A 22,943-nucleotide genomic window follows, 5' to 3' on the forward strand; every position below is an offset into this window, starting at 1 on the left:
GGTCCCTGAATTTTGAGGTTGCCCTAAATCACCACAGAACACATGAAATGTGTCAATTGGCACTTGAGAACTTTGTCCTGTAAACAAAGTATTCTAGGATGGGGCCTACGCGCCCTGACAGGTTCCCATCTGTAGCATCCCCACCAGTGGGACGGATTGCCAGTGCACATCAGAAGGAGAAGGTGTTGGGTGATTAAGTGTGAGATTCATACAGCTGACAAAGGAAACAGGTGATGGGATTTGGCATTTAAAAGGAAAGCCAGGCAAAAGCCGGGCATGTTCAGTATACATTGAAAAACAAGGACTGAAATGTGGTGACTTATTGCCAAACCTACTTGGCAGCCTCTCTCTAGTTTAGGCTTGTTGGTTATCAGATACTTGCTACATACGAAGATAAAATGAAATAATATACAGCTGACTGGAAATTCTTAACAAGTTGATTCCAGAAAGAATTTATTTGCTTTGCTGTTGAAAGCACACTTCTATGCAGGGACTTCTCTTTGAGCTGCCACAAATACCACTGTTAAGCTCTTAAAATAAGAGCAGGACCTGTTACCATCTGGTATCATGTTTGGTTTTGTTCCTCAGGTGTGTTTTGAGAAATATGGCCACTGTCTCTTCTCAGGTGATTCCCACGTAAGGTTGCTTGACCCAGTCTCGGGGCACCCATCAGCTGCGCTCCCTGCTGGAATGAACTGGTTGTCTGACAGCCCTGTCTGTCCCTGCAACTCTGAAACAGTTACATGGGGCCCATTGTAGTTGTAAGCGTTCTGTGATTGACTTCTGCAGAGCAAAAAGGGAAATCTAAGCATTTGCTGATCCAGACAAGTGTAAACACCTAGAGAAGATCATGTACCAAGCCTGTAGCTACTGGGAGTGACACTACTGAAAACGATCTGAACAGCACTCTCACTTCCTGCATGCCAACATTGCTTGTTTGGGGTATCAGTGCCATAGCAAGTCCTGGGTAAACAAGATGATTGTTTCTGCTGGATGATCTTAAGGCACTCCTGTCTGCTCAAAATACTTTTTCAAGGAAATGACTGTTTTGTTTGTCTTTAAGAGTCAGGAATGGGAAATGACGTGAACACTTAACTGTTTTTCCCTGTGTTTTAAGAGGAAGCGTATTCACTGTCTCAGGTTTTATTTCCACAGGCATTCTGTGTTTTCAACAACCTTATTAAGTAAGCCTCAAGGTACCAGAGGTACACGTGCATACATATGTACCTATAGGCATCAGAAAACGTTACAAACCTTGTTTATTTTTGTATATCCACATAGTAAAAACGTATTACTGTCTCCCTGTGACTACGCTGTTACATGAGTTGATACATTCCTCCTTACCATTCTGAACTGAAGGAGTTCTCAGGTCTCTGGAATAAATTTGTGATTTGGCAGTGCTCTGTAATCGCTCTGAAATAGAAAAGGCAAATTCACACTTTCATGCTAATGCTGCCCAAGCACCAGTTTTATCTACAGCTGCTAAATTACACTGTGCATTTAATCTTTATCTGCGTATTGCTCCTTGCTTGACCTTGAAAAAGAAATGTTCCAGTGTTTTAGGTTTTTTTTTAGTTGCTGATAACTCTTTGTTACTGATTTCTTTGGTCAAGGTGTTTTTTGAAACCAATCGCTTCTCTTTAACTTCTGTGAAAAAGCACATTGGCAATAGAGGTCTCCGTTGTCCTCCATTCTCACTTCTGAAGTCCTGTGTGTGCACTGTGCAGGAGTGAGAATGCTGCTGGTGTGAGACGTGGTGATAATGACTCTGGGATTCTAGGGGGGGGTCTCTCTTCTGTACTTCTGCAAGTGCTTGGCAAGCGCTGGCCTGTGACTGCCACTTCAGGGATATGGGAAAAAGGCATTTAGGACTATGGCTGAATTGAGTCCTGCTACTATTGCCCACAGACAAATGTACATGTATTAATACGTTACAGCCAGGCTATTAAGTCCGTTTTATCTCCCTGAACTCTGTTCAATTCTCTTGCCTTTCATCAGGAAGAGGCAGGCTAAAGCACCTCATGAAACTCAGAATTAACAGGGTAGGTGCTTAAGAATAAAAGCAAAACTACAAGGCAGCTCTGCAACAGCAGGAAAACACTTCGACCCAAACAAGATCTGTGTTTGTAACTGGGAGGGAGCATTGTCTGTAGCATGGGCTCCGGAACACCAAGTTCTCAAACCAGTTAATAACTTTTTTTTTTTAGAAACGTTAATGTTTGACTGTCTCTTTATCATCTGATGCTGATAGATGACACGACCCCAGTTCTTCTGGGAATCAAGTTAAAGTAACATTTTTATTGCCCTTTAGAGACTTAGTGCATTATATGTAACAAAAACAGTGATTAATAATAATATAAAAAAGGTTAAATTAAACAGTCACATGCATGGTTTCTTTGTGCTTCCATGCATAAAAAGTGGCACACAATATGCAGGCAGTGGGAAGGCTTAATTTCAAAAATGTTTTTTTTATAGACTTTTATAAAGATTTGTGTGTATGAGCCAAATACACCAATAGTGGGTCCTCAGTAGGAATCAGCTTTGTAGAAATAAGATTTTAAAACTAAACAGCTCTAAAATGAAATGTTAAATGAAGGGACATACTTGTTACATGAACCCTAACTGTTCACCTAGAATATAAAACTGAACTTTGAGCAGGAGTTTCTGCTACAAAAGAAATCTACTGCCTTAGCTGTAAGGGATGGTGGTGGGAAAGTGTTGACAAATGCCTTTGCTGCTATACTTAGTTTGGTCTCTAAAGTAGAAAAGAATGCTGAGTCTTGTATTAGCGTGCAGTTTAACTTCTGTTAATGCCATTTAATTCAACTTCTGTTAATGCCCCTTAGTTCACATATTGCATGCATCCCTAAGAAATGAAAGGATCTGATTACAGAACTTGTTTTTATTGTCTACAATTGTGATACAAAACAGTTGTTGAAGAAATTATTTCCCCAGGTATGAAAATGAGCACTCAGTGATATATTTGTAATGATGAAGTAAGGAATTTGAGAATTACTTCTTCACCTAAATTTAATGGTTTATTTCATAGTTTCAACTGATGAATTTTTTCATTTTCTTCAATGATTAGCCATGACTCTCACCCTTCTTCTGGTATGTATACAGAAGTGTTAGGCACCAGCCTCAGCATGTACAACCACAAACCAAATAAATGTTTTACATAAGACAGTTTGCTTTTATAGTGATCACACACTAATGTGAACATAGACTAAAAATAACAAATGTCGCTTTAATAAGGATTTTTTTACAGTAGGCGTAAATATAAAAGTTTTTCAAATTATTTTCACAGGTATCACTGAACATTTCATAGCTGTCTGTTACAGAAGCACCTAAAAGTGCTTTGAGTCTTTCATTTATTATACATAGTTAAAATATATTACACTTCTGAAGGTATCTTAAATCACTGAACAGTTTTGCTAGCATCTTGATGAGCCAAATGGGAATAAAAGGCAGTCCACATTCATGATGTGAATATACAGTAAGGTGTTTGACATCCTATTAAGTCATTGCTCATGTTCTCAAAATAACCATGGTGATGAGACCTGAAAGACAAGAATTAAGAACTAGACGTTTTAATTTCACTGAGTAAAACATTCAAAATAGAGATAAGATAGGTATCCTGACACTGGCCAAGAAAAAATGGTAAAAATGCGTATGTGCAAGCAGAATGAATTTATATACACCCATCACTTAAATACCAGAAGTGTTGCTCCAAATTTTGATGTAGATAAAAATTAGTGTATAAACTTACACTTAAGTGCTATCGAGTAACTACACTTCAAAGAAGCTATAACCATTCCAAACAATTATCAAACTCAAGGCTGGAAATCTTAATACTGAGATTTTGACTTGGATAAGTATAACATTAGCACACAAACCCCCGGTTTTGATGTGGGCTAGCTATGGGTAGTATAATTTAAATGCTGAATCATCAGTAAGACAGATTAGCTGAAAGCTCCAAGCCATTTTTTATTCTGCTCTGTGGACAATAACATCGTTGTCAAAAACTAGTCTTTGATCAGTCTGCATAGGGAGCTTTCTGCAGACTTCGTTGTGACCTTTAAAAGGAGAAGAAAAAGTGGAATTGCTCTGACGGAGGTAAGAATATAAAAATAAGAAGCAGAAGCTCCAAGGATGAAAGGAAAAAATACATGGTTAGTAAACTACTCATGCCACACTGAAGAGTTCACTTTAATTATGTGCTGATACAAGGGAAAAAAAAGTACAAGTCTGCAAGTTCTTACTCATAAGTTTATATAGTACAAGGTAAAGAGGTATATGGAAAAACATTAGGGCTCCCAGAATCCCACCCTCATGTAACAGCAAAATAGTAATTTATCAGTTCTTAGGCAATCTTATTTTCTTTCAGGCTCGGAAGATGTTCTTCACAGCAGAGATCTTAGCTAAAGTCTAGAGATCTCACTAGAGACAAAGAAATTGCTGAGGCTATTTTTGTTATCCTGCTGCTACGTACTGATTTAACTTTATAAAGACATTAAAGATAAAAGTATGATAGAACAGAGTTGTAACGCTGCCTTCCATTAGATAAGCATTTTATCCATTAAAGAGGAATTACAGTTCAGCTGTTTGTTAAGGTCTGCTCTACCTCAGACAATCACTACCACCAGTACTGCTGCAGGCCCTAATTTGGATCATCTGAATCACTGCTGAAGTACCAGGCTTCTGGAAGGTGCTACAGGACAGCCCATATGCACGTGTATATGCACTTTCAGGTAAGAAAGGGTTTAACTCATTTCTGTAAAGCAAATTCTCAATGTCACGTGGCCCAGTTGTCACAGTATATACCTCCTTTTTCAATTAAATGCTAAACAATCCAATTGTACTTCATTGTGGAAGAAAGGAGTTTCGTCATCTTAAGGGCAGTCAACTTGTGTTCTAGATGAGCAAGTGTGCTATACACAAGACTCTTTTCCTGGGTATTAAGAACATTGCTACTGAAGGATCAAGATGTACAGGGACTTCATACTGCATCTATAAACAGGTAAGTTGTTGCAAATGGTTTAATACTACAGTTAGCAACAGCAGAAATTGGAATTTTTTTCAAAGCTAGAGGTAAAAATAAAGCAGGGATTACTGCAAGATCCTAATCTGAAAATACATTACCATCAGCTCAGATAGAGATGTAAGCTTCTGGTTAGTAACGGGTGAGTTTTAAAACCTTTTTAGCAGACTGACTCTCAGAAGTCAGTCATTAAACTGTGTGCGCGTTAACTACCAAGAACTTGCATCGCTTCTCATCACTACCTCACCTCTAGCTATCAGTTTGAAGCTGCCTAGCTCCTTTCCTTTAAATCCTCATTTCTGCCATGTAGTGGGACAGGAGAACTGAGCTTAGTGTGACTGCTCTTCGAATCTGAAAGTTATAGAAAAAGTCAAATTAAATGTGCAACTTAGCTATGCTTGCTAATTTAGGAGGAAGTTAGCAACAATCTGGAAGAGCTGTGGATGGCAGTGATCTCTTAGCAAGTTTTTAGAACTATTTCTAAACATTTTAACTGCTTATCAAGAGGGTAGTAAATGGAGCCTTTCAGAACAGCTCATCTGGGTTGGAGAGAAGAGTTCTAGGTTCTGCAGTAGAGTAACTATGTCAATACAAGAGAAAGAAACAACAGTACATTCCATTCATTTTTGTTGGCTGATGATTATAGGTATTAGTAATTTGGCCAGTCACCAAATGAAGGTAAAATCAGCATGTAGGGGCCTGTATAATATTGAGTAAAATCTGGTCTAAAATAGTTACAATTACCACTTTCTCCTGATATCACTATGGCTGTAACTTAAACTATAAGTGGGGATGCAAAAGAAAACAGATGCGGTGCTTTGTCTCCATTAGGTTTCCTGAAGCCCTGACAAACACAGAAGTTTCTGAAATCAGAGAAGTTGCAATAAAATACTTAACAAAATCCAAAATACTTACCTAAAACATAAGCAGCAACTAACTTTTGATTCACACTTAAATGGAGGTAGAGAGGCACCAGGGATTCCATTTCCCCCAATGTAGGTAGCATTAGTGCTGCAATACACACTATTCCCAGGAAGACTGTTAGTAAACTAGGTCCCGACGAGGCAGTTCTGTTTTCTGAAACACAAAATAGTACCACTTGTAAGGATTATCTACCCACTGTAAGTGTTAAATATTCTGCAGAAGTGTTTGCAGTACATCAGAGCTGCACTATCTCAAATTTTTCTTTTCCCTCTGGAGTTTGGAGGGGATGGAAAACAACTCTTAAACCCACTTTCCTATGCCTTCTGCATGTTGCAGTGAAGAAGGCTGCTCCATGTTCCAGAGCTGATGCTGGAACTTGTTTTCACATGACTTTCCAAACCCCTCCCTTCTGGAGGAACAGAGCCTGCCAGGCTCAGTAGCTATATATACACACACTCATGACAGTTAGATGTTTCAGCAATGCTTGAGGTTTCACCATGCATCCTGACTCCTGACATTGATATGTTCCCTCAGCGATTAATAGTCAATTGGGAAAGAACACCTAGAGGAGGTGCACAGGCAGATAACTCTGCTTACACCTCCAGAACAAAACTTGGCTACAGCAAGAACACAAACTGTTCGGCCAGATAAGTTTCTCTTATTTCTTTTAGAGGAGGATTCAAGGGCTGCACCTGCCAGAACAAGCTTATGTGCCACAAAGGAGCAGCATTTCAAATTTGCTGTAGAAACTGAGTGAACTGCCATGACAGTCTAATATCACTTGAACAAGGAAATGCAAACTATAGATTAAATTGTCCTTCGTGCTCTTTACTGTGCTGGAGATTAATAGCTGGAACCTACTCAAAGACACTTTGTTGTTTGTTTGTTTTTTTAAAGAGCTGTTCATGTGTTAGTTGAATATTTCTAACAAACTTCTTCAGACCCACTAGAAATTAGCAAGCATTTTATCAAAGTTTTCTATCCTCACAGTGACTAGCAGTATATGTCCCATTTTAGTTCTACTAACCTAGTATTTCTAGGTTGCAGGTTACATGCAAAGACTGTACTTGCTCCGTTTATTATTTTTCTGTAAGCAAGCAATGTGATGTAGCTAACAATATTTTAAAGCAGTGAAATAGTATTTGGATTAAGACCAGTATCAGATTGTTCAGGATGGTTAAAACCCTCTGTACTGGAACAACTATCATAGTAACATTTTGTTCTGTGAGCCTTGAGAACTTGTAGGTTTAGTTTAACCACGTATCCTCCTACTATCCATCTTGAGGATTTTTTTAGTGTAAGGTATTTCACCAGCCAACAAACCATGTATAAATGCTGAAACTGTTTTATAACAGGAGGAACACTCTCAAGCAAGTTAATCCATTTTCTGGAAATTATTTTTGTTCTTGTCATGAAGAAGAAAGCAGCGACAAGAGTATTACACTATAAATCAGTAGACTGTCAAGTCAAGAATCAAATCAGATTCATTTCCAGTAAAACTTGATAATTTTTATCTCTCTCCCTACTACTTTGATTTAGCTGTTTGGTACAGGCTTTGCCCAAGACTGTTGATTTACTTCCCCATATATGAAATGCAGCATTCTCAGCTAGCAATTTTGATTTTTTGTACTTTTCAGACAAAGACGGCACAAAACAAGGAGCACTTTAGAAGATGTTTTGGCAGTATTTCCTGATCATCAGGAAATGGAGGATTAAGGGTTTGGAACAAAATCAGAAGGGACAAATGTTCTGAAAGAGACCAAGGAAAAAAGTAACTGATCTTTTTGCAGATAAATTCCCATTGGCAGTAACAGAACTGCTGCACCAGAAGAATATAGAGGGTACTCTCCAAGGTACAATAACCAAACTCGGGGCAGAAAAAAAAGTCATGATTACTCAAGACAGCACAAGCAGTACTGCCATAGTTTGGTTCTTGAGTGCTATCGTCCCTCAGTGATTAATTCTTTATTTGCTGTAAGACTGATTTTTTTTTTTTGATTTCCATATACTCTTTCTAGTCACTTGAGCTATTCAAAATTGACAGAGGACAGGAGGGGTAAAAGATTTCAACTACCTGGTTGACACAAAGTCTGCTCAAAAAAGACACTTTCAGCCAGGTGTTCTTTTATTCGCTTTTCCTCCTCTTCCTTTTGTTGTGGTGGTTCCTTTGCAGATGGAAGTAGAGTAGCAATAACCTCCTTCCTCCCTAGTGCTTTCCTCTGGCTCTGCTCAGACACTTGCAGACGAAATTTATCTATCACACCATAGTGAGCAGCTCGAACATCCCTGTGACGAATCACACTGCAGAGGAAAACAGTATTTTCAAACAGAGAAACCAGTTTGTCTAGTCTTTGTGGAATTACAATCCCAATATTTCCCCTTTCTCCCCCCCCACGCAGTTCAGATCCCCATTCCATCCTCCATCACACAATGTTCTTGACAATTTGGTCTTGTCTTCTCTCTCCCCTCCCTACGTTCATTGTACTATGACGGTATTCTGGTTGCTTAACTGATACTCCAATTGGCTAGCCAAAAAGAATAGTTAATTCTTTATCTAAGAATACACCTTTGCCTCAATCTGGCACCTATCTGCCAATCTTCATGAAACATTCATTATTTGAAAGATGCTTCCTCTTTTAGCAGACCTGTTTGATGCTGGCAAATGATTTCTAAGAGGTATAGGGGGAGCTGGGGTGGACAAGGAAGAAAAGGAAAGTAGGACTGCCAAACACTCGGACAGACAAGATGATGGCAGAAGTCTAGCTTTTTGAGGAAAGCAGGCTCGAAGCTTTAAAATTATACTTTCCCAGAAGATAAACTCATTCTCTCTGTGGATGAGAGTCAGCTCCGGTAAAGGGATTTTTAAAATCAGAAACCCACTGGCTTACAGCATGTAACTGCAGTCAAAATTACAGCTATGTATCTACATAAACATTTCTCACCTGTCTTTCAGTAAGCATGTTTGGATACAGAGATAGAGAGTAGAGCTCTGTGCTGTTAGAGCCTTGTTCTAACAATCTAGCAGCTACCTTGAGAATATTTGGCAGCACTGAAATGCTGTAGATACTTCACTAGCTAGAAAGACCTGGGCCAGGTTTATCTACCCAAGCTGCAATCACAACATAGACTGCAGTGTAGGCACACACTGAGTCATACCTGGACAGTCTGTGTTTTCCTTTATAAACTTTTATACTGTCCAGCAACCACTTTGAACCTGTTTTGAGCAGGTTGACCAAGATGGCTCGATAGTAAGGTGGGGTGATAGTTGTTAATTGCTTCTAGTTTTACGTTATTTCATGGGAAAAATCATGCAGGACCTAAAAAGGCAGCTTTAAAATAACCCTGATCATAGTCAATACAGAACTCTGCACGCTGTTCTGCTCACCTACCTCCTCTCTGCATTTATGATTCATTATGAAAATCCATATTTAGCACTAAAAAACTAGAACATTCAAGTTTTTAAGTCATACCAGCTCTTAAGGGTTAATACAGATTTTAAGTATTTTTCCAAAGTGAAGGACTTTTTTTTTTTTTTTTTTTGGTGAAAGGCTATTTTAAATTTCTAAGATAATAATAGCTAACCTGGAAAAAATACCTATTTGTAAGTGATGTGACTTCAAGAAGGTTGCCATCTCCTGAGGGGAAAAAGTGATTTTCTCCTTAGTAATACAGGATAGTGCTCTTAAAATTGTTTCAAAAAAAATATTTGTGATAACATACATGATTAAAATGCTGCAAAAAATAGATTCTTGTTTCAGACTTAAGTTAAAGGAGTTGTGTCACCTGAAGTGATCTACAATCACAAACAGAGAAAATGGTAATAATTGATACCTGGTTTGAACAGTCTATTTAACAAGGAAACAGAAACTACATCATCCTAAGCTAGATGAGGTACAGGAACGTTTGTGGTATTACATCACTTCAGAAGCTAAAAAGTGTGCTTATGACAGGCTTTCAGGAAGCTGAGTGTTGGCCTTCACTGAAACAAAAGGCTCTTTTCCTGATAATCCTAATTCATACAACTCTGAGCGTATCGGAACAGCAGATTCAACTCTGTTTCTTTGAGACTTCCTTCTTATTTTTTTTCTCTCCTCTTAGTATCATAGTGCCAATTAACCTAAACAGAATCTTTATGTAACACTGTGCTATGAGAACATGCATCTGCTGCCAAGCAAAGAGATGTTTTCTGCAGACCCTTATAAACAGATACATTCTCCTGTTTCTTTTTAGAGACCATTGCATAATTAGAAGCTCTGTAGAATATCTGTTTATCTGGCAAATGGCCATACTTACATAGTACTGCTCATATCTTAGAAGTAAACACTGCCCTTAGACAACAACCAGCGGAATGAGATGGGTTTCCTGCCACACAAAAACTCTTGGCTACATGGATACACCTTATTTTTCTTTATTTAGTAGAAGACATTTGAGACGAACAAATGTCATCAAGATTGTGTGTCTACTAAAGACTAGGGTAGTTTACAGACAGATACATTGGTATATTAATTTTGTTCTGATTTTAGGATTATTGCCCCTGCCCAATTAAACTTTTTAGTTCCATGTTTTAAACCCCCTTTTTGTTTGGTGAGTCCTTGGAATTTTCCAAATCACACCCAAGGAAACCAGCCTACAGGGAAGAGCCATTCCCCAAGCACATTATTATTGATTTGACAAAAGACAAATCATTCAATAGTAGGGTTTTTGTTTATGGACATTAAATGACCAGAGGTTCCTGGTGTTTTACAGTTGACAAATTTCTAGTCAGAAAGCTGTGTACTCTTCTAGGCATGTCATCCTTTCTTTAGCTGTACTTATACATCAACACAGAAATAACAGGGCAAACAAATGATGAAAGAAGTTGGGCTATTCTGGCTTATCTAACTACTGCTTCCTCCACTTTGAATTATAGCAGCCTACAGGCCCTACACATTATTGTGGTAACTTAGCCAGGGTTCATCTTCCCTCTGTTACTGGGTTGGGACCTGAATGGAGAAACAAGGGGAGGGAAGAGGGGAACAGAGAGAGAAAGGAAGAACAAGAGAGGTGGTCAGGGTGAAAGGTGGGCAAAAGTACCTTTATTAAATATGTCCCAAGAAAAGTGTGTTCAGTAGAACTTCATACATTTTCGCTTTGTCAGTCTGCGAACAAATATTTCTCACAAAGAAATCCCAACCCTGGGGGTCTTGCTTTTCTTGTTAGAAATAACACAAAAGTACTCAGAAGAGGCTTGGATTAGTCTCACTGACGGTTTAAACAGTATACTACAGGATGCATTTACTAGCATTTTATTTATGCTTAAAGACAAAATCAAAGAAGGAAGTATCTCAAAATTGTTACCTCTGTCCTACAGTAAAAGGATGGCAAAGATGGAGTGGCCAAAAGAGACTAGGAAAACATAATATTTATAGAATTTAATTTATACTGTGCATGCTGTCATTTACTACCTCTTAATAAAAGGAATTAAGCTTATGAAATATCCTACTATTAGGAAAAAAAACAACACACTTTTACTTACATATCAACACAGCACTGAGGCTTCACTGTACCAGCAGCATCAGCCACCACATATTTATTTGGAGTTGTACAAAGAACTGCAAAAAAAAAAGGACAGTAGTGGTAACAAGTCATGAATTATTACCTCATTAATTTCATCAACAGATTTACGTAAAGACAGAATTTTGGTTTTGCCACAAATATAATTTGTTACATGAATTAAAACTGGACTTTTCAAGATCACCAACTAATCCTTAAGTAGAACTTAACCTAAGAAACCCACCTTTGAATTTTAAGGCAAACTCATAGGGGTTATATAGAGTCAACACCTGCTTGTGTGTTGACTGGTCATCTGCATAAAATATAAGTTCTGTAGGAAAAACAAAAACAGGAAGATTTCCTTCCACTAACTCTGGTTGTCTTCTTTGTTGCTGCATTGGCACTGAATCCTCCTTGCTGCTTCTTGTGTTCTTATGATTTTTGTATCTTCGGGGACTTCAGTTTTTGAATCGTTTAAGAATTCCAAAGCATTTTGGCAATTCTGAAGAAAAAAATGAGAAAAAAAAAAAAAAAACACAAATAAATAAGATGATTTCCACAAATCTATACTAAATGGAGACAGACAACAAATGTGTAAAAATATAAAACTTGATACTTGGATATATATCTACCTATACTTAAATTCTTTAAAAACATGGAAATAGGAAAAAAATGAATCAGATATATATCTATTTAAGAAACTGCTATAAAATAAATGGATAAGCACTTCTTCAGTGTATAACAGATTCCAGGGGCCCAGTCTATGACTGGGGTTGCTTATAACGGACAAACATTTGCAACACAAACCAAACAACAAAAAAATAAATGCTGTTCTTGCCTTGGATAACTAACACTTGAGAAAAGAGCAGAAATGAGGAAACAGAGGTGTAAGGCAGCAGTAGGCACCATTTGGGCAAGAATCTCTCTGCAGTGGTGACCTGCTCAGAACGTTCCTGGATGAGGCATAACAACTTAGGTATCTGCTCGCATAGGCACTGAGGTATGTCAAATCCTACAGATTCAGAACAAAGGAATGGGGAACATCTTCATGCTTTGTTTAAACTAAGGTCTTGTTATGCTTGCATGGTAGCTACTGGCAATGAACTGAAAAATAACTGGGATGATTAACACCAAATAGACTTTGGATTTACTATTTGGTTAAAAAATAAGAAACATTTTCTACCACCACTGTCTCTAAACAAAGTATAACCACCATAATTCTCCTTCTACCAGCCCCGCAGTTTTGTTTTAGTTTGAGTGGCATTCCAGAACTAAAACCAGAACCTATGACCTGATCAAGCAACAATCCCTAATGCAATTCATAAAATAAAATTAAGGCCAGATTCCTCAGCACGCATGTCACTGACTTTACATGCTACAGGCAAAACCAAGTGAAATAGCTACATATATATTTTCCTCAAGGATGTCATATTTTACTGTACCTCCTAAAGGTTAGGTATCAAACTAAAGGTGTCATCTGAGGCTTAACTTTATTCTACAGTAGAAAACATCAGAAGAACAAAAAGTTCCCACTGACTTATTAGCTATAATTTCCACTTCCAATGATGCTTTATAAAACATCCATTTAAACCGTTCTCCAGGCTAATAATCTGATCTCGTTGCAACATAAGACATTTAGTTTTTGAAATTTCTAGCAGCGAATTGCCTTAGCATTAAGAACAAACAAAAAAGAAATGCTTATTTTTCACATTCTAGATATCATGCTGTTCACACTGCCAAACACCAGATACATGCTTCATACTTGAAACATGACACAAATTTAGTTGTTTACTAGAACATTACCTAGACTATTTTAGTAGTCCCTGTCATATCTTCAGACTTACAGGTTATGATTCTTATTCACAAACTAAGCTTCTCAATTTCTTTATTTTTTAAAAAACAACTCATCCTTGGAGAACTTAAATTTATGGTTCTTACTGGAAAGTCTTCCCCCCAGATCCAGCTTCTTTTCAGAGCAGAGGTTTATTTCCACCTCACTGAAATGCTACTAATAATATTCTGAAAACAAATCCCCAATGATAGTGTTCCAAGTTGATGTCCTGCTACCTTATTAAGAAGGGTCTAGAAAAAGAAATAGATCTGTAAGTGGCCATTTGAGTTCTACAGTGCTTTTGGAATTTTGGTAAATCTGTTTTGTTTCACAAGAATTAACATAATCTAAAATCACTTTGTGCAGCAATTGTAAGTATTATTTATTGAACAATTTTATGTACTATTGCAAAGTGAGATTCATTGTTCCATTCAAATATATGAAGACTATACGAAGATGTAATGTGAAAAAAGCTGCCAAATCACAGGCACACAAAAACATTTTTTCTTTCTCATAGGCAGAAGAATTTTATTTATTTATTTATTTATTTTACTAAAGTTAGCTCAATGCAATATACAGAAAGCACATGCAAGAACCAGTGGTTCTCATACGTATCTATACTGCATAAATGCTGTATAACAGCAATATTGGCCATCTTCCGAAATTAACTTTTTTCCCCCTAACTAGTGTTTTAAACTACCGTAGAACCAGTATCAAACTACTGCTAGATATTTTAATGTGACTAGATTTAATCAAAAACACAAATGGTTATTTGTAATAATTAATGCAATTTTGATGCTTTTTTATTTAAACATTGCACAGGTTTCATTCTGATTCCTGTTATCACACCACAACTCTCGTTTCTTCAGTCCAGCCAACAGCAGGAGTTCGGGTGTCCAAAACCCCACAAATGACAATGTCAGTGGAACAGTGGATCAGCAAGCCTACCAGCAGTCTTGTTTTTCTTACACATCCATTGATAAGACAGCGCACAAACCTCCCAGGAATCCACAAACTTGTAGGCTGAAAGCCACCAATCTTAAAAGAGTATATCCCATTATTGCTTCCTTGTCTTGCCCAGCCAAGATAAATAAGAAGTTGCCACTCCAAATTGGCAGAAGTAACACCTGGCAAACCCAGGTCTATGGTAGATACATCTGCTGACACAGCGGTGTCATTCAGGATATAAATTTCTAGGTTTCTAAGCAAGCAACAAACATCCTTTTTGAGAGAATTATTTTGGCTTAGAAGTCGCCTTGCTGGGATACCCCACCAAGTAATGTCAGTAAAACATTCTTCCCAAAGACTGCACTATAACTTGTACAGACACTGGGGAGATTTGATGATTTAGTATGAGCAACAGCACATCTTTCACACAGCACTCATCAATAAGAAGCTGTAAAGATTTTTACAGAGAATGTCTGTAATCAGAACTTCTTTACGTAGTTCAAGCCTAAAGAAGCTCTCCTCAAAATGTTCAGAATAAAGCTACAAAGCTGGCACCCCAGCCAGTTCACTTAAAAGAAACTTGTCCATCACTCTTCTACGTGGCGGTGCACTGCAAGCAGCAGATTTTTTTGGACAGTCAGTGGTAACCACAATTACTTCAGAACATAAAGGGAAGCACAAAGAGTTCTTTACAAAACTGAGACCTGTGGTCTTAATCTGTGACCATCTGTGCAGATGGACTTCTAGTACCACCAATGAAATTCCACGCAGCTGCAGTCATCTGTCAAATGCAATGCTCATTACAGGACAGGGGCTGAAGTGTAACACCTGAATAATGCCAGCTTGCTTTCCAACACTCTCTGAAGCCCAGACAAACCATTTCCACTGATATTTTCTTCAGCTCAGTAAGGATCTTTTCTCCCTTCTCCTCCCTGAAGTTACTAAATATATAACGCTTGTGTCACAATAGCACAGATCTGCCAGCATTTCCTGTGAAATCCCTTTCTTCATAAATTTAACCTGACAGAAAAAAAAAAACACAACACCATGAAGTGAAACGTAACTTCTCTCCAGGCTCAGAAATAACACCAGTTCTGATTTGTTTTTATTTAACAAGTATTCACTGAAAAAATAAATCAAGTGGAGAAATTTTTTGTTCCACTTTAACTTCCAACAGCATCATCACCATGTACGCATGTATGGATGTATACATCTATAGTTATTTCTGTCAAATAACTTGACAGAACATCATCTGGTAAACACTTTAATCAGAAGATAACCTCTTTACAGTCAGCCTCCACATTCTCCTATTAAAAATGTGTAATTACAGTGTAATCTTTGTTTGTTCTCTCATAATCTACCCCCTAAATCCACACAAAAAGCTTTTCTACACTGCATAACCTCAATAAATTCATGACTGAAGTACATGTGCCTTTTGAGCACATATTTACAAAATAAGCCATGAAGTCTTCTTCAAAATTCCTCCCCATACCAAGCAGAGCAATTATCTTACCTTTAAACTACACGCAAATAGACCACATGATCTGAAGCAGATCTATTAACATTTTGTCTCTCCAAAAGTTTTTGAAGGCCTCAAAATGCACTTACGCAACCCAATGTTTAAACTACCTGCAATTACTTGGGAGAGTCATCCAATGATTAGAGCACGGCCCCAGCAGTCAGGTCGGCTGGGTTCCATTACTGCTAGCTCCGTCACTGCCTCTATGACCTTGAGCAGTTGGTTAACCTCACCTCAATTTGCTCATCTACGAAGGCACACATTCTGCAAAGTATTTAAGTGGGCGGACAGTCACATTCGAACTGGCAGAACCACTCTGAGACCCTGCAGAGCCTCGGATGAAGCACGCTACTGTCCACCTCCTGACAGGGCGATGAGGAATGTAATTGGTAACTGTCTTCAGGATGCTGTAAAATGAAGTAGTCCCAGAGCGTTACCTATTAGAGCGGATGACTACAACACGCATAAATCATGCTGATGCTAACAGCAAGGCTCATTAGGTCTGCATTATATTTTCCTCTTTATTTTTTTCAAGTGCTGAAAAGGTGACAATAACGTAAGCGTTACTGCAATACAACTAGGGGCACGTGAGACCAGGGAAATCTGGCCTAACAGCCGGGCATTGTTCCTGATCCATCCTACCCCATGGCTCAGAAGAGTCCTGCGGAAGGCTTTCAAGGGCACATCTGCCCCACTCTGCATCTTCTCCCTTTCAGGCTGCGTTTAACGTGACCGAACCGCTCCTTAAACACCTCCTGCGCCCATCAGCGCTACGCGGCCGCTCTCCCTGTCTCCGGCCAGGCTCCAACACTCAGCCCACACGCCAGGACGAGAGATTATCTGAGGAAAACACCCCTTAAGGGCAGCGCGGGCAGCGAGACAGCACCCACTGAGGCAGAGAGACGCGGCCGGCTGCCCCCAGCTCGCCTCACGCCCTTTGTTATCCGCCGGGCTGAGCTCAAGGCGCTCTAACGGCCTCCCTCGCTGCCCTGCCCTGCCCTGGCGGCGGCGATAAGCAGCCGGCCCCCCACCGGCCCTGCTCGGCCCCCCGGGGCACCCTCAGCGCAGCCCCGGCCCCGCCTCAGCCCCCGGCCCGGCCCGGCCGCCCCTCACGGCCCCGCTGAGGCGAGCGGCGCCTGACGGGGCCGGGGGAGGAAGCGGGTGGCTGTGGGGGGGGTGCCCGCTCCCCCGCGTCGCCCCCCGGCCCGCACTCACCCCTCGGGGCCGCTGGGTGCGGGCTCCTGGCGGCGCCCCCTTTGTCCGGCCGCCCCCCCGGGGCTGCTCCCGTCCCCGCCGGTAGCGTCGTCGCTATGGCTGCCGGGACGGGGCCGGGATGGCGGCCGCCTGCCTCCCGCCGCAGCCATCGCGAGAAGGCGCCGCGCTCCGCCCCGCCCCGCCGCCATGGCCGGGGCAGCGGCACCTCACGGCCGCGGGCAGGGCCCTCAGGGGGCTCCGCTCAGCAGCACGCCTGAGGGATGGGGAGCAGCCGGCTCCCTTCTTCCCTCTGTTGGCTGTTGTCTAAAAAATAATCCATTTTCATAATCATCCTCACGGCTTTGCGGCCTCACGCCCTCCCCACAGCGTCCCTCAGCCCCCCGGTGCCCTCGCTGCTGCCTTACCCTGTCATGGGCTTCTCCGCGTGGTGCAACGCAAAAAAATGCAGCCCTGCAATCACCACGTGAGGTCGTGGAGATTAACGCTGCAATATTTTATTATTATTATTATTTTTCAAGCCAGGTGAATAATTAAGATTTATATTAAGCCTTCCAGCCAGCAGGATTGCAAAAGCCTTTTAGCCATTACCAGACTTGCCCCAGCAGTGGAACGAGCACACGTCTGTGGGGAAACAAACACAGCGGCCATTAGTATTTCACAACAGCATCATGAAACAATCCAGGACAGGAAGTCACATATTTTGTCTATTTAAAATCATGGAAGATGCTTAACAAAATTACTCATTTTGCAACTTAGCCAGGATGTGTGTGTGTGTTAGCGCTGATCTTCCAAATACTTCCCTCTGAAGGTCTTCGAGTTGCTGGGAGTTCATGAGCAGTTTTAGTTTTATGGCTACAAATTATTCAATACTACAGTTAAAATATAGAGGAATTATAATCCTGTCAGTTTCTGAAAATTTATTCAGTAAAAACTGGTAATTTGTTTGTTTCTTGACTAGTTTCAATTGGCTAATAGTAGTATTTCTGAATGTTAATAAATAAACTGGAATTACTGTCTCAAACAGACTTGCAGACTTGAGTCTTCAGGATACAGTTAGAAAATTACAATGTTTTTACTGAGTATTAAAAGGGTGTTGCTGATTTTGGAAACCTGTCTCAGGAAAGGCTCCTAGTGCAGCAGACATAAACATGCTTCAGAGATATTCAAATCAATAATAAACAAAATGATCAAATTAGAAAAAAAAAATAACACACCATAATTTAAAATAGCTAGAATGGGAAGCACATTAGTTAGCCAAAATGATATTTTCCAGTTTGTCCAGCTCATTTACAAAGAAAGTTCAGAATCTGTAAGAGTACTTTAGATCTCCATTTGTAAGTTTCCTAGGATTCAACGTTGGTTTCTCGCTTTTTTTTATCTAACACATATAAGAACGTTCACATTTACTGACCACTTGTTGAAAATCAGGAATCACGCTGGACTCCTTTCTCTTCCACCCACCTATCACAGTGGTTTCTTTCTGGCTTATTTGGGTATTTTAAAAGCCCTGTGTTGACTCCAGTGCAATGTGGAAACTATTGTATATATCTGAGCAGCAGCCATGTTCTTCTGTCCTGGTTTCTTATGCCTGATGCATCAGCACAAACTCCACATCATTGACAATTTTGCCTTGAGAGAGATTGTGCCCCATACCAGGCATTATTAAAGGGATGTGTGTGCCATCACCATTTAACCAGCACTGACATATGCAAAAATATTATGGAGCTGCTTGATAAACTCGCTGATGCTGAGCTTCTTGGCATGGAGCATGCACAAAGCCCGGATTGGTACAGTCCTGACGCTCTCCTCGCTGCCTTGCCAGCAACACCCAGTACTTCAGATGGATGAAAAAATATTGAAGTGAGTATACAGCTGTGCCCATAGGCCATGTGCTGTGGTAGACTGCTCATCTGACATGTGGAAGATGGAGACTACTGCCATGCGTGGCAGTAACTAGAATTATGTCAGATGTGTGGGAAGTTCTCTTTATCATTAGGCTATTATTTCTTTTACTTTCTCCCCACATTACTTTATTTTGCCTGAATAATTATTTCTGGGATCAGAGGCAGGCTGAGGATGCAGTCCTTGTGACAATGTTGGTAAGGCAGGGAAAAGAGAAGAAAAAAATGTGGATGAGGAGGAAATCAGAAAGACAGTCCCAAAGGAGTAGAGACATAAAATGCAGGAGAGAATCTGTGACAAGTTTGTCAGGTCACTTTAAGCTTAATCTGAGTAAAAAGATTCAGTTTCTGTAGCTTATGTTTGGCCTCTTAATTTTTTACCTACCGTGGAAACCAGTGTGAGTTACCTAAAATCATTGGCTAGCCTTCTGTTACATAAAATATGGCCTACTTGCAGCCAGAAACCTGAGACTGGAGTCTGCAAATGCAGAATGCTCCTGAATTACTTCTGTGGAAGTGTTTTTGGTTGCTGTGGTGATTATCCATCTGTTTAAATACTTTATATGGGAGATTCTCAACTCATTTATCGAGGAGAAGGTTTTCTTAAGTTGTGAGAAACACAGCATTATGCCTGATTCCTGCAGTTTTCACACTTGTGTAGCAAAAAACTCTACGTTAACTGTCATGGCAGAAAGATAATTGTATTTACTGCTAGTCTGGTATGCCTGTAACACTGGCAAATGTGTTTCTGTTGTGCAGTTGGACAGGCTCACTGAATACAGTTTATGAGGGGGCCTCCTTTAATGAATTCTCAGTCTGAAGCAGTTACACTAAATAAATTGTATTTTTACGAAGTCTGATAGGAAAAGAACTGGTGTGCAGACAGGAGTGCAGCACATTTAATGTATCTTTGTCTTACCCATAGCTTGTAATACATTTAATTCTTAATAATGAATAGTTTTGTTTTTAAAGGATCGTGCTTCCTCCAAGCAAACTGTAATACCTCTGTTTTTGAAATAATTGGTATAACCCTAGTGAATTTTGTTTTTCTTGACAGTTGCCTTCGCCATGGCACAGCAGTGAAAATCCACTTCGCCTTTCAAATACCTCAGGAAATGAGGTGACGTATCTGTATTATTTCCATTCACACCCATGTTATGTTTTTATCTTGTCTTTCTGTAGAAAATGATTTGATTTTTTTTTATAATTAATACCTATTTATTAAAACAAACAAACAAAACTTCATAATTTTTTTTTCCTTTTAAAAGACTATCAAATAAAGAAAATACTGTATTCAACCTACCACCTTAAAGCAGCGTACACATTGTGATTTACAATAGAAGCAAGAATTGTTCAGCCTAACTGTCCAAGCAGTTCTCTTGCCTTCAATTCACCTATTAAAACTTGCGGTTTGTTTTTCGCCTTGCTTCTGTGGCAACTTTTCAAATTTCCACCCCCCAGTGGCAGCATGTTGCATTCCCATTTTACGTCACTTGGGACTTCAACATACTAGCGTGTATTTTTTTGTGTCAGGGGTTAGACTGTTTGTTTTTATGACTAATAATGTGGACCTTGGGAGCCAGATATCTAAGTGCCATTGAGGAAATATCTAAACCTCTGTTAAAGTGTAATCCCTTTCAGGACGTGTCTATACAAGAGAGTAAAGACAACTCAAAGCTCTCACTGCCCATGCTGCAGACTGTCTGGAAGCAAGCCAGTTCCAGCTTAGAAGTCCTTTACCTTAGCTCTGTGCCCCTACTAATGGCCCCTGAGACATGCCTATTGTGAGTACAGCATGCCAGAAAACCATATTTGCTGCAGAATAGATAAAATGATTTGGAAAAGTATAGCCTAAAGCATAGCTCAGTTTAAAATACTAAACAAGGGCAGGTTTCATGCACGCTCATTTCTTGAGAATAAGGCCAGTGTGAGATCTAAGCATTCGTTTGTCTGGCTCATGTCTTATACTGAGTGAATTTTGCACAAAGTATACTTGTATTGTACTTCAGACAGGTACCAGGGTTCACTTCTTTCTACTTTGTGTCTGGGCTTATGGTTATTCATGTAGGAGTTCTTGACATATGCTTTGTTCTGTGAAGCTGTATAAAAGAAGCCATAATTGGGTCTTAGACATCACAGTATTTATAATCATTTAGAAACCTCAGAGAGAGCAAACGTTTAGAGTTTTATAGACAGTCATCATCTTTATGAAGTGTAGGATCTATTTCTGCGTTGTCTGTAGGACCCTGCTGAGAATCTTCATTGTCCTGCTCATCGAAAAGCTGCAAACTCAGCATGGTCTCTGCTTCTTTCGAGGATGTGCGCACACATCTCTCGGAAATAGGCAGTTAACGGTTGTTTCATTAGACCTCTAATAACATCTCTATTTCATTTTCCTTCCAAACATGTTTACTTCAGTTTTGACACTTATTAATAATGTCATCTCAAAAGTAAGAGGTCAGCCTGACAGATTTACAGCTATTATAAAATACGATGCTATCTGCAGACAAATGGACAAGTAGGAGCCTCACAGTGATTTTCCCTATTATTACTGCCTAAGGAAGCAATAAAACTTTAACATTTACCATTGGGAAACACCTGCAGAGATTAAATTAAAACTAGATTATACGCTTATCAGTTAAATGTTACAAAAGCAAACTCTTCAGAGATTAACATAAAAATTATTGTTATCAAAATCTTATTAAAGGCTTCACTCAGTACAATCCATTTTGCACCTCTGCTGCTCAAGCGTTCTACATGTGCAAATTATTAAGTCTTTGTGCAGCTATACAGAGGGGAGACAGGGCAGCCTTACTGAGGGCTTTGCTACTTTGCTAGCCAATACCTATGTTTAGATTTGACTTTAAAAGTTGACCACAAGTACCATTTGTCCTTCTCTTTCTGATCCTGCCTCCTCTCTGAAGGACTCTTTACATTGCATGCTCTGTTTCTTGAGCATGGCGCCAAGACCTGCTCTAGGCTCCCTCATGGAATTCTGCTGGGAATTACTCTGGAAGCCACTCGTCCTTCCTGTTGTACTCGTTCCTTATTATGGCCAGCAGGACAACGACAAAGGATTTTCAAAAAACCAGGAGCTGAGAACAAGCAGGTGTTATTGCTGCTGGCAGATTTTCTTTGTGCAGCCTTTGGTACTTTGCAAACACATTGCAGTAAAAAAGAAATCTGGGAGGCATGTGGGCCAGAGTTGATCTCTGACCTGGCAATTCAAAAAGCTTTGGATTTGGGCTTTACTGCCTCCAGTAATTGAAGAGTTTACAGTGTAGGTAATCTGCAGGCACTGACTTGAACATGACACCATCAGCACAGGTACTACCAGTACCTGGATTACATACACAGAGGTTAGAGTTTATTTCTCCATCTGGTATTACTGATTCCTTTGACTCCAAGGCATTAGAAGCAAGCTGCCTTTGACATATTCTGAACTGTGTATGGGAGGGTACAACTCAGCAATAGCCACATCCTGAATTACTTAGATGAAGGCCCAGGCCTGAAAAAAACTTTGTGGAGATCAGACTGAGTGGTGGATCTGGAGAGCATGATGCTAATAAGAGATTGAGATTGTAAATGAGGTGATTGTAAAACAAGTCACATAGTTTCCAGAGGACAAATTCAGAAGGGGATTACAGGGTATCAGGCCATGGTTCTACAAACATTTCTTCTGGAGACAAATTTGACATAGGAACCTCATGGCCATTTTTTCCAGCCACTTGCCATCACCTCCATTGTGTCAGCACAGACCTTAACATTCAGTTAAGCAAATCGGGCATGGTGTGAATCCAACTTAGAAACAAAACAAAATAAAAGCAAACAAAAAAAAGCAATTTAAGTTTATAAAAATCCAGGAAATAGTGCATAGATCAAGGGGGGAGGCGGGTGTGGGGGGGAGATGCAGAGGTTGAAAAGCATAGCCAAAGACTGGGGAGTAGAAATAGCTGGAGCTTGCTTTGCAGGGAAGCAAAAATGTCTGTGCAACCGTGGCCTAACATTTGAAGTAATAAGGCCCAGCTGATA

The 22,943-nt window shown here is 39.8% G+C and overlaps 1 protein-coding gene across 3 annotated transcripts; it reads right to left on the reverse strand.

Annotated features, from left to right (window-relative positions):
• Positions 1 to 2,791: 2,791 nt before the first annotated feature.
• Positions 2,792 to 17,161, reverse strand: MOSPD1 (motile sperm domain containing 1). 3 transcript variants are annotated; one of them, XM_084294298.1, is made up of 6 exons: positions 17,011 to 17,161; positions 11,742 to 11,999; positions 11,481 to 11,556; positions 8,040 to 8,266; positions 5,957 to 6,118; positions 2,792 to 3,560 (listed from the first exon to the last, which is right to left on the reverse strand). In XM_084294298.1, exons 2-6 carry the CDS (start codon positions 11,893 to 11,895, stop codon positions 3,529 to 3,531), a joined length of 651 nt encoding a protein of 216 aa, XP_084150424.1. In that variant the 5' UTR covers positions 11,896 to 11,999; positions 17,011 to 17,161; the 3' UTR covers positions 2,792 to 3,528. The 3 variants fall into 3 exon arrangements, with proteins under 3 accessions (XP_084150424.1, XP_084150426.1, XP_084150425.1); XM_084294300.1 differs by having other exon boundaries at positions 8,037 to 8,266; XM_084294299.1 differs by lacking the exons at positions 2,792 to 3,560; positions 17,011 to 17,161 and adding an exon at positions 3,575 to 5,392 and having other exon boundaries at positions 11,742 to 11,940.
• Between the last annotated feature and the right edge of the window lie 5,782 nt (positions 17,162 to 22,943).

This window comes from Netta rufina, assembly GCF_964035555.1.
Source record: "Netta rufina genome assembly, chromosome: 12".
NCBI lineage: Eukaryota > Metazoa > Chordata > Aves > Anseriformes > Anatidae > Netta > Netta rufina.

Bases quoted from the DNA above. Each gene is read 5' to 3' on its own strand.
- MOSPD1 (XM_084294299.1), bottom strand. From the start codon at position 11,895: ATGCAGCAACAAAGAAGACAACCAGAGTTAGTGGAAGGAAATCTTCCT. The intron at 8,267-11,480 runs GTAAGTAAAAGT...TTTCCTCTGCAG, and splicing joins CCTCAGTGCTGTGTTGATAT to TGTGATTCGTCACAGGGATG. The intron at 6,119-8,039 runs GTAGTTGAAATC...TTTGTGTTTCAG, and splicing joins GCAGACTTTGTGTCAACCAG to AAAACAGAACTGCCTCGTCG.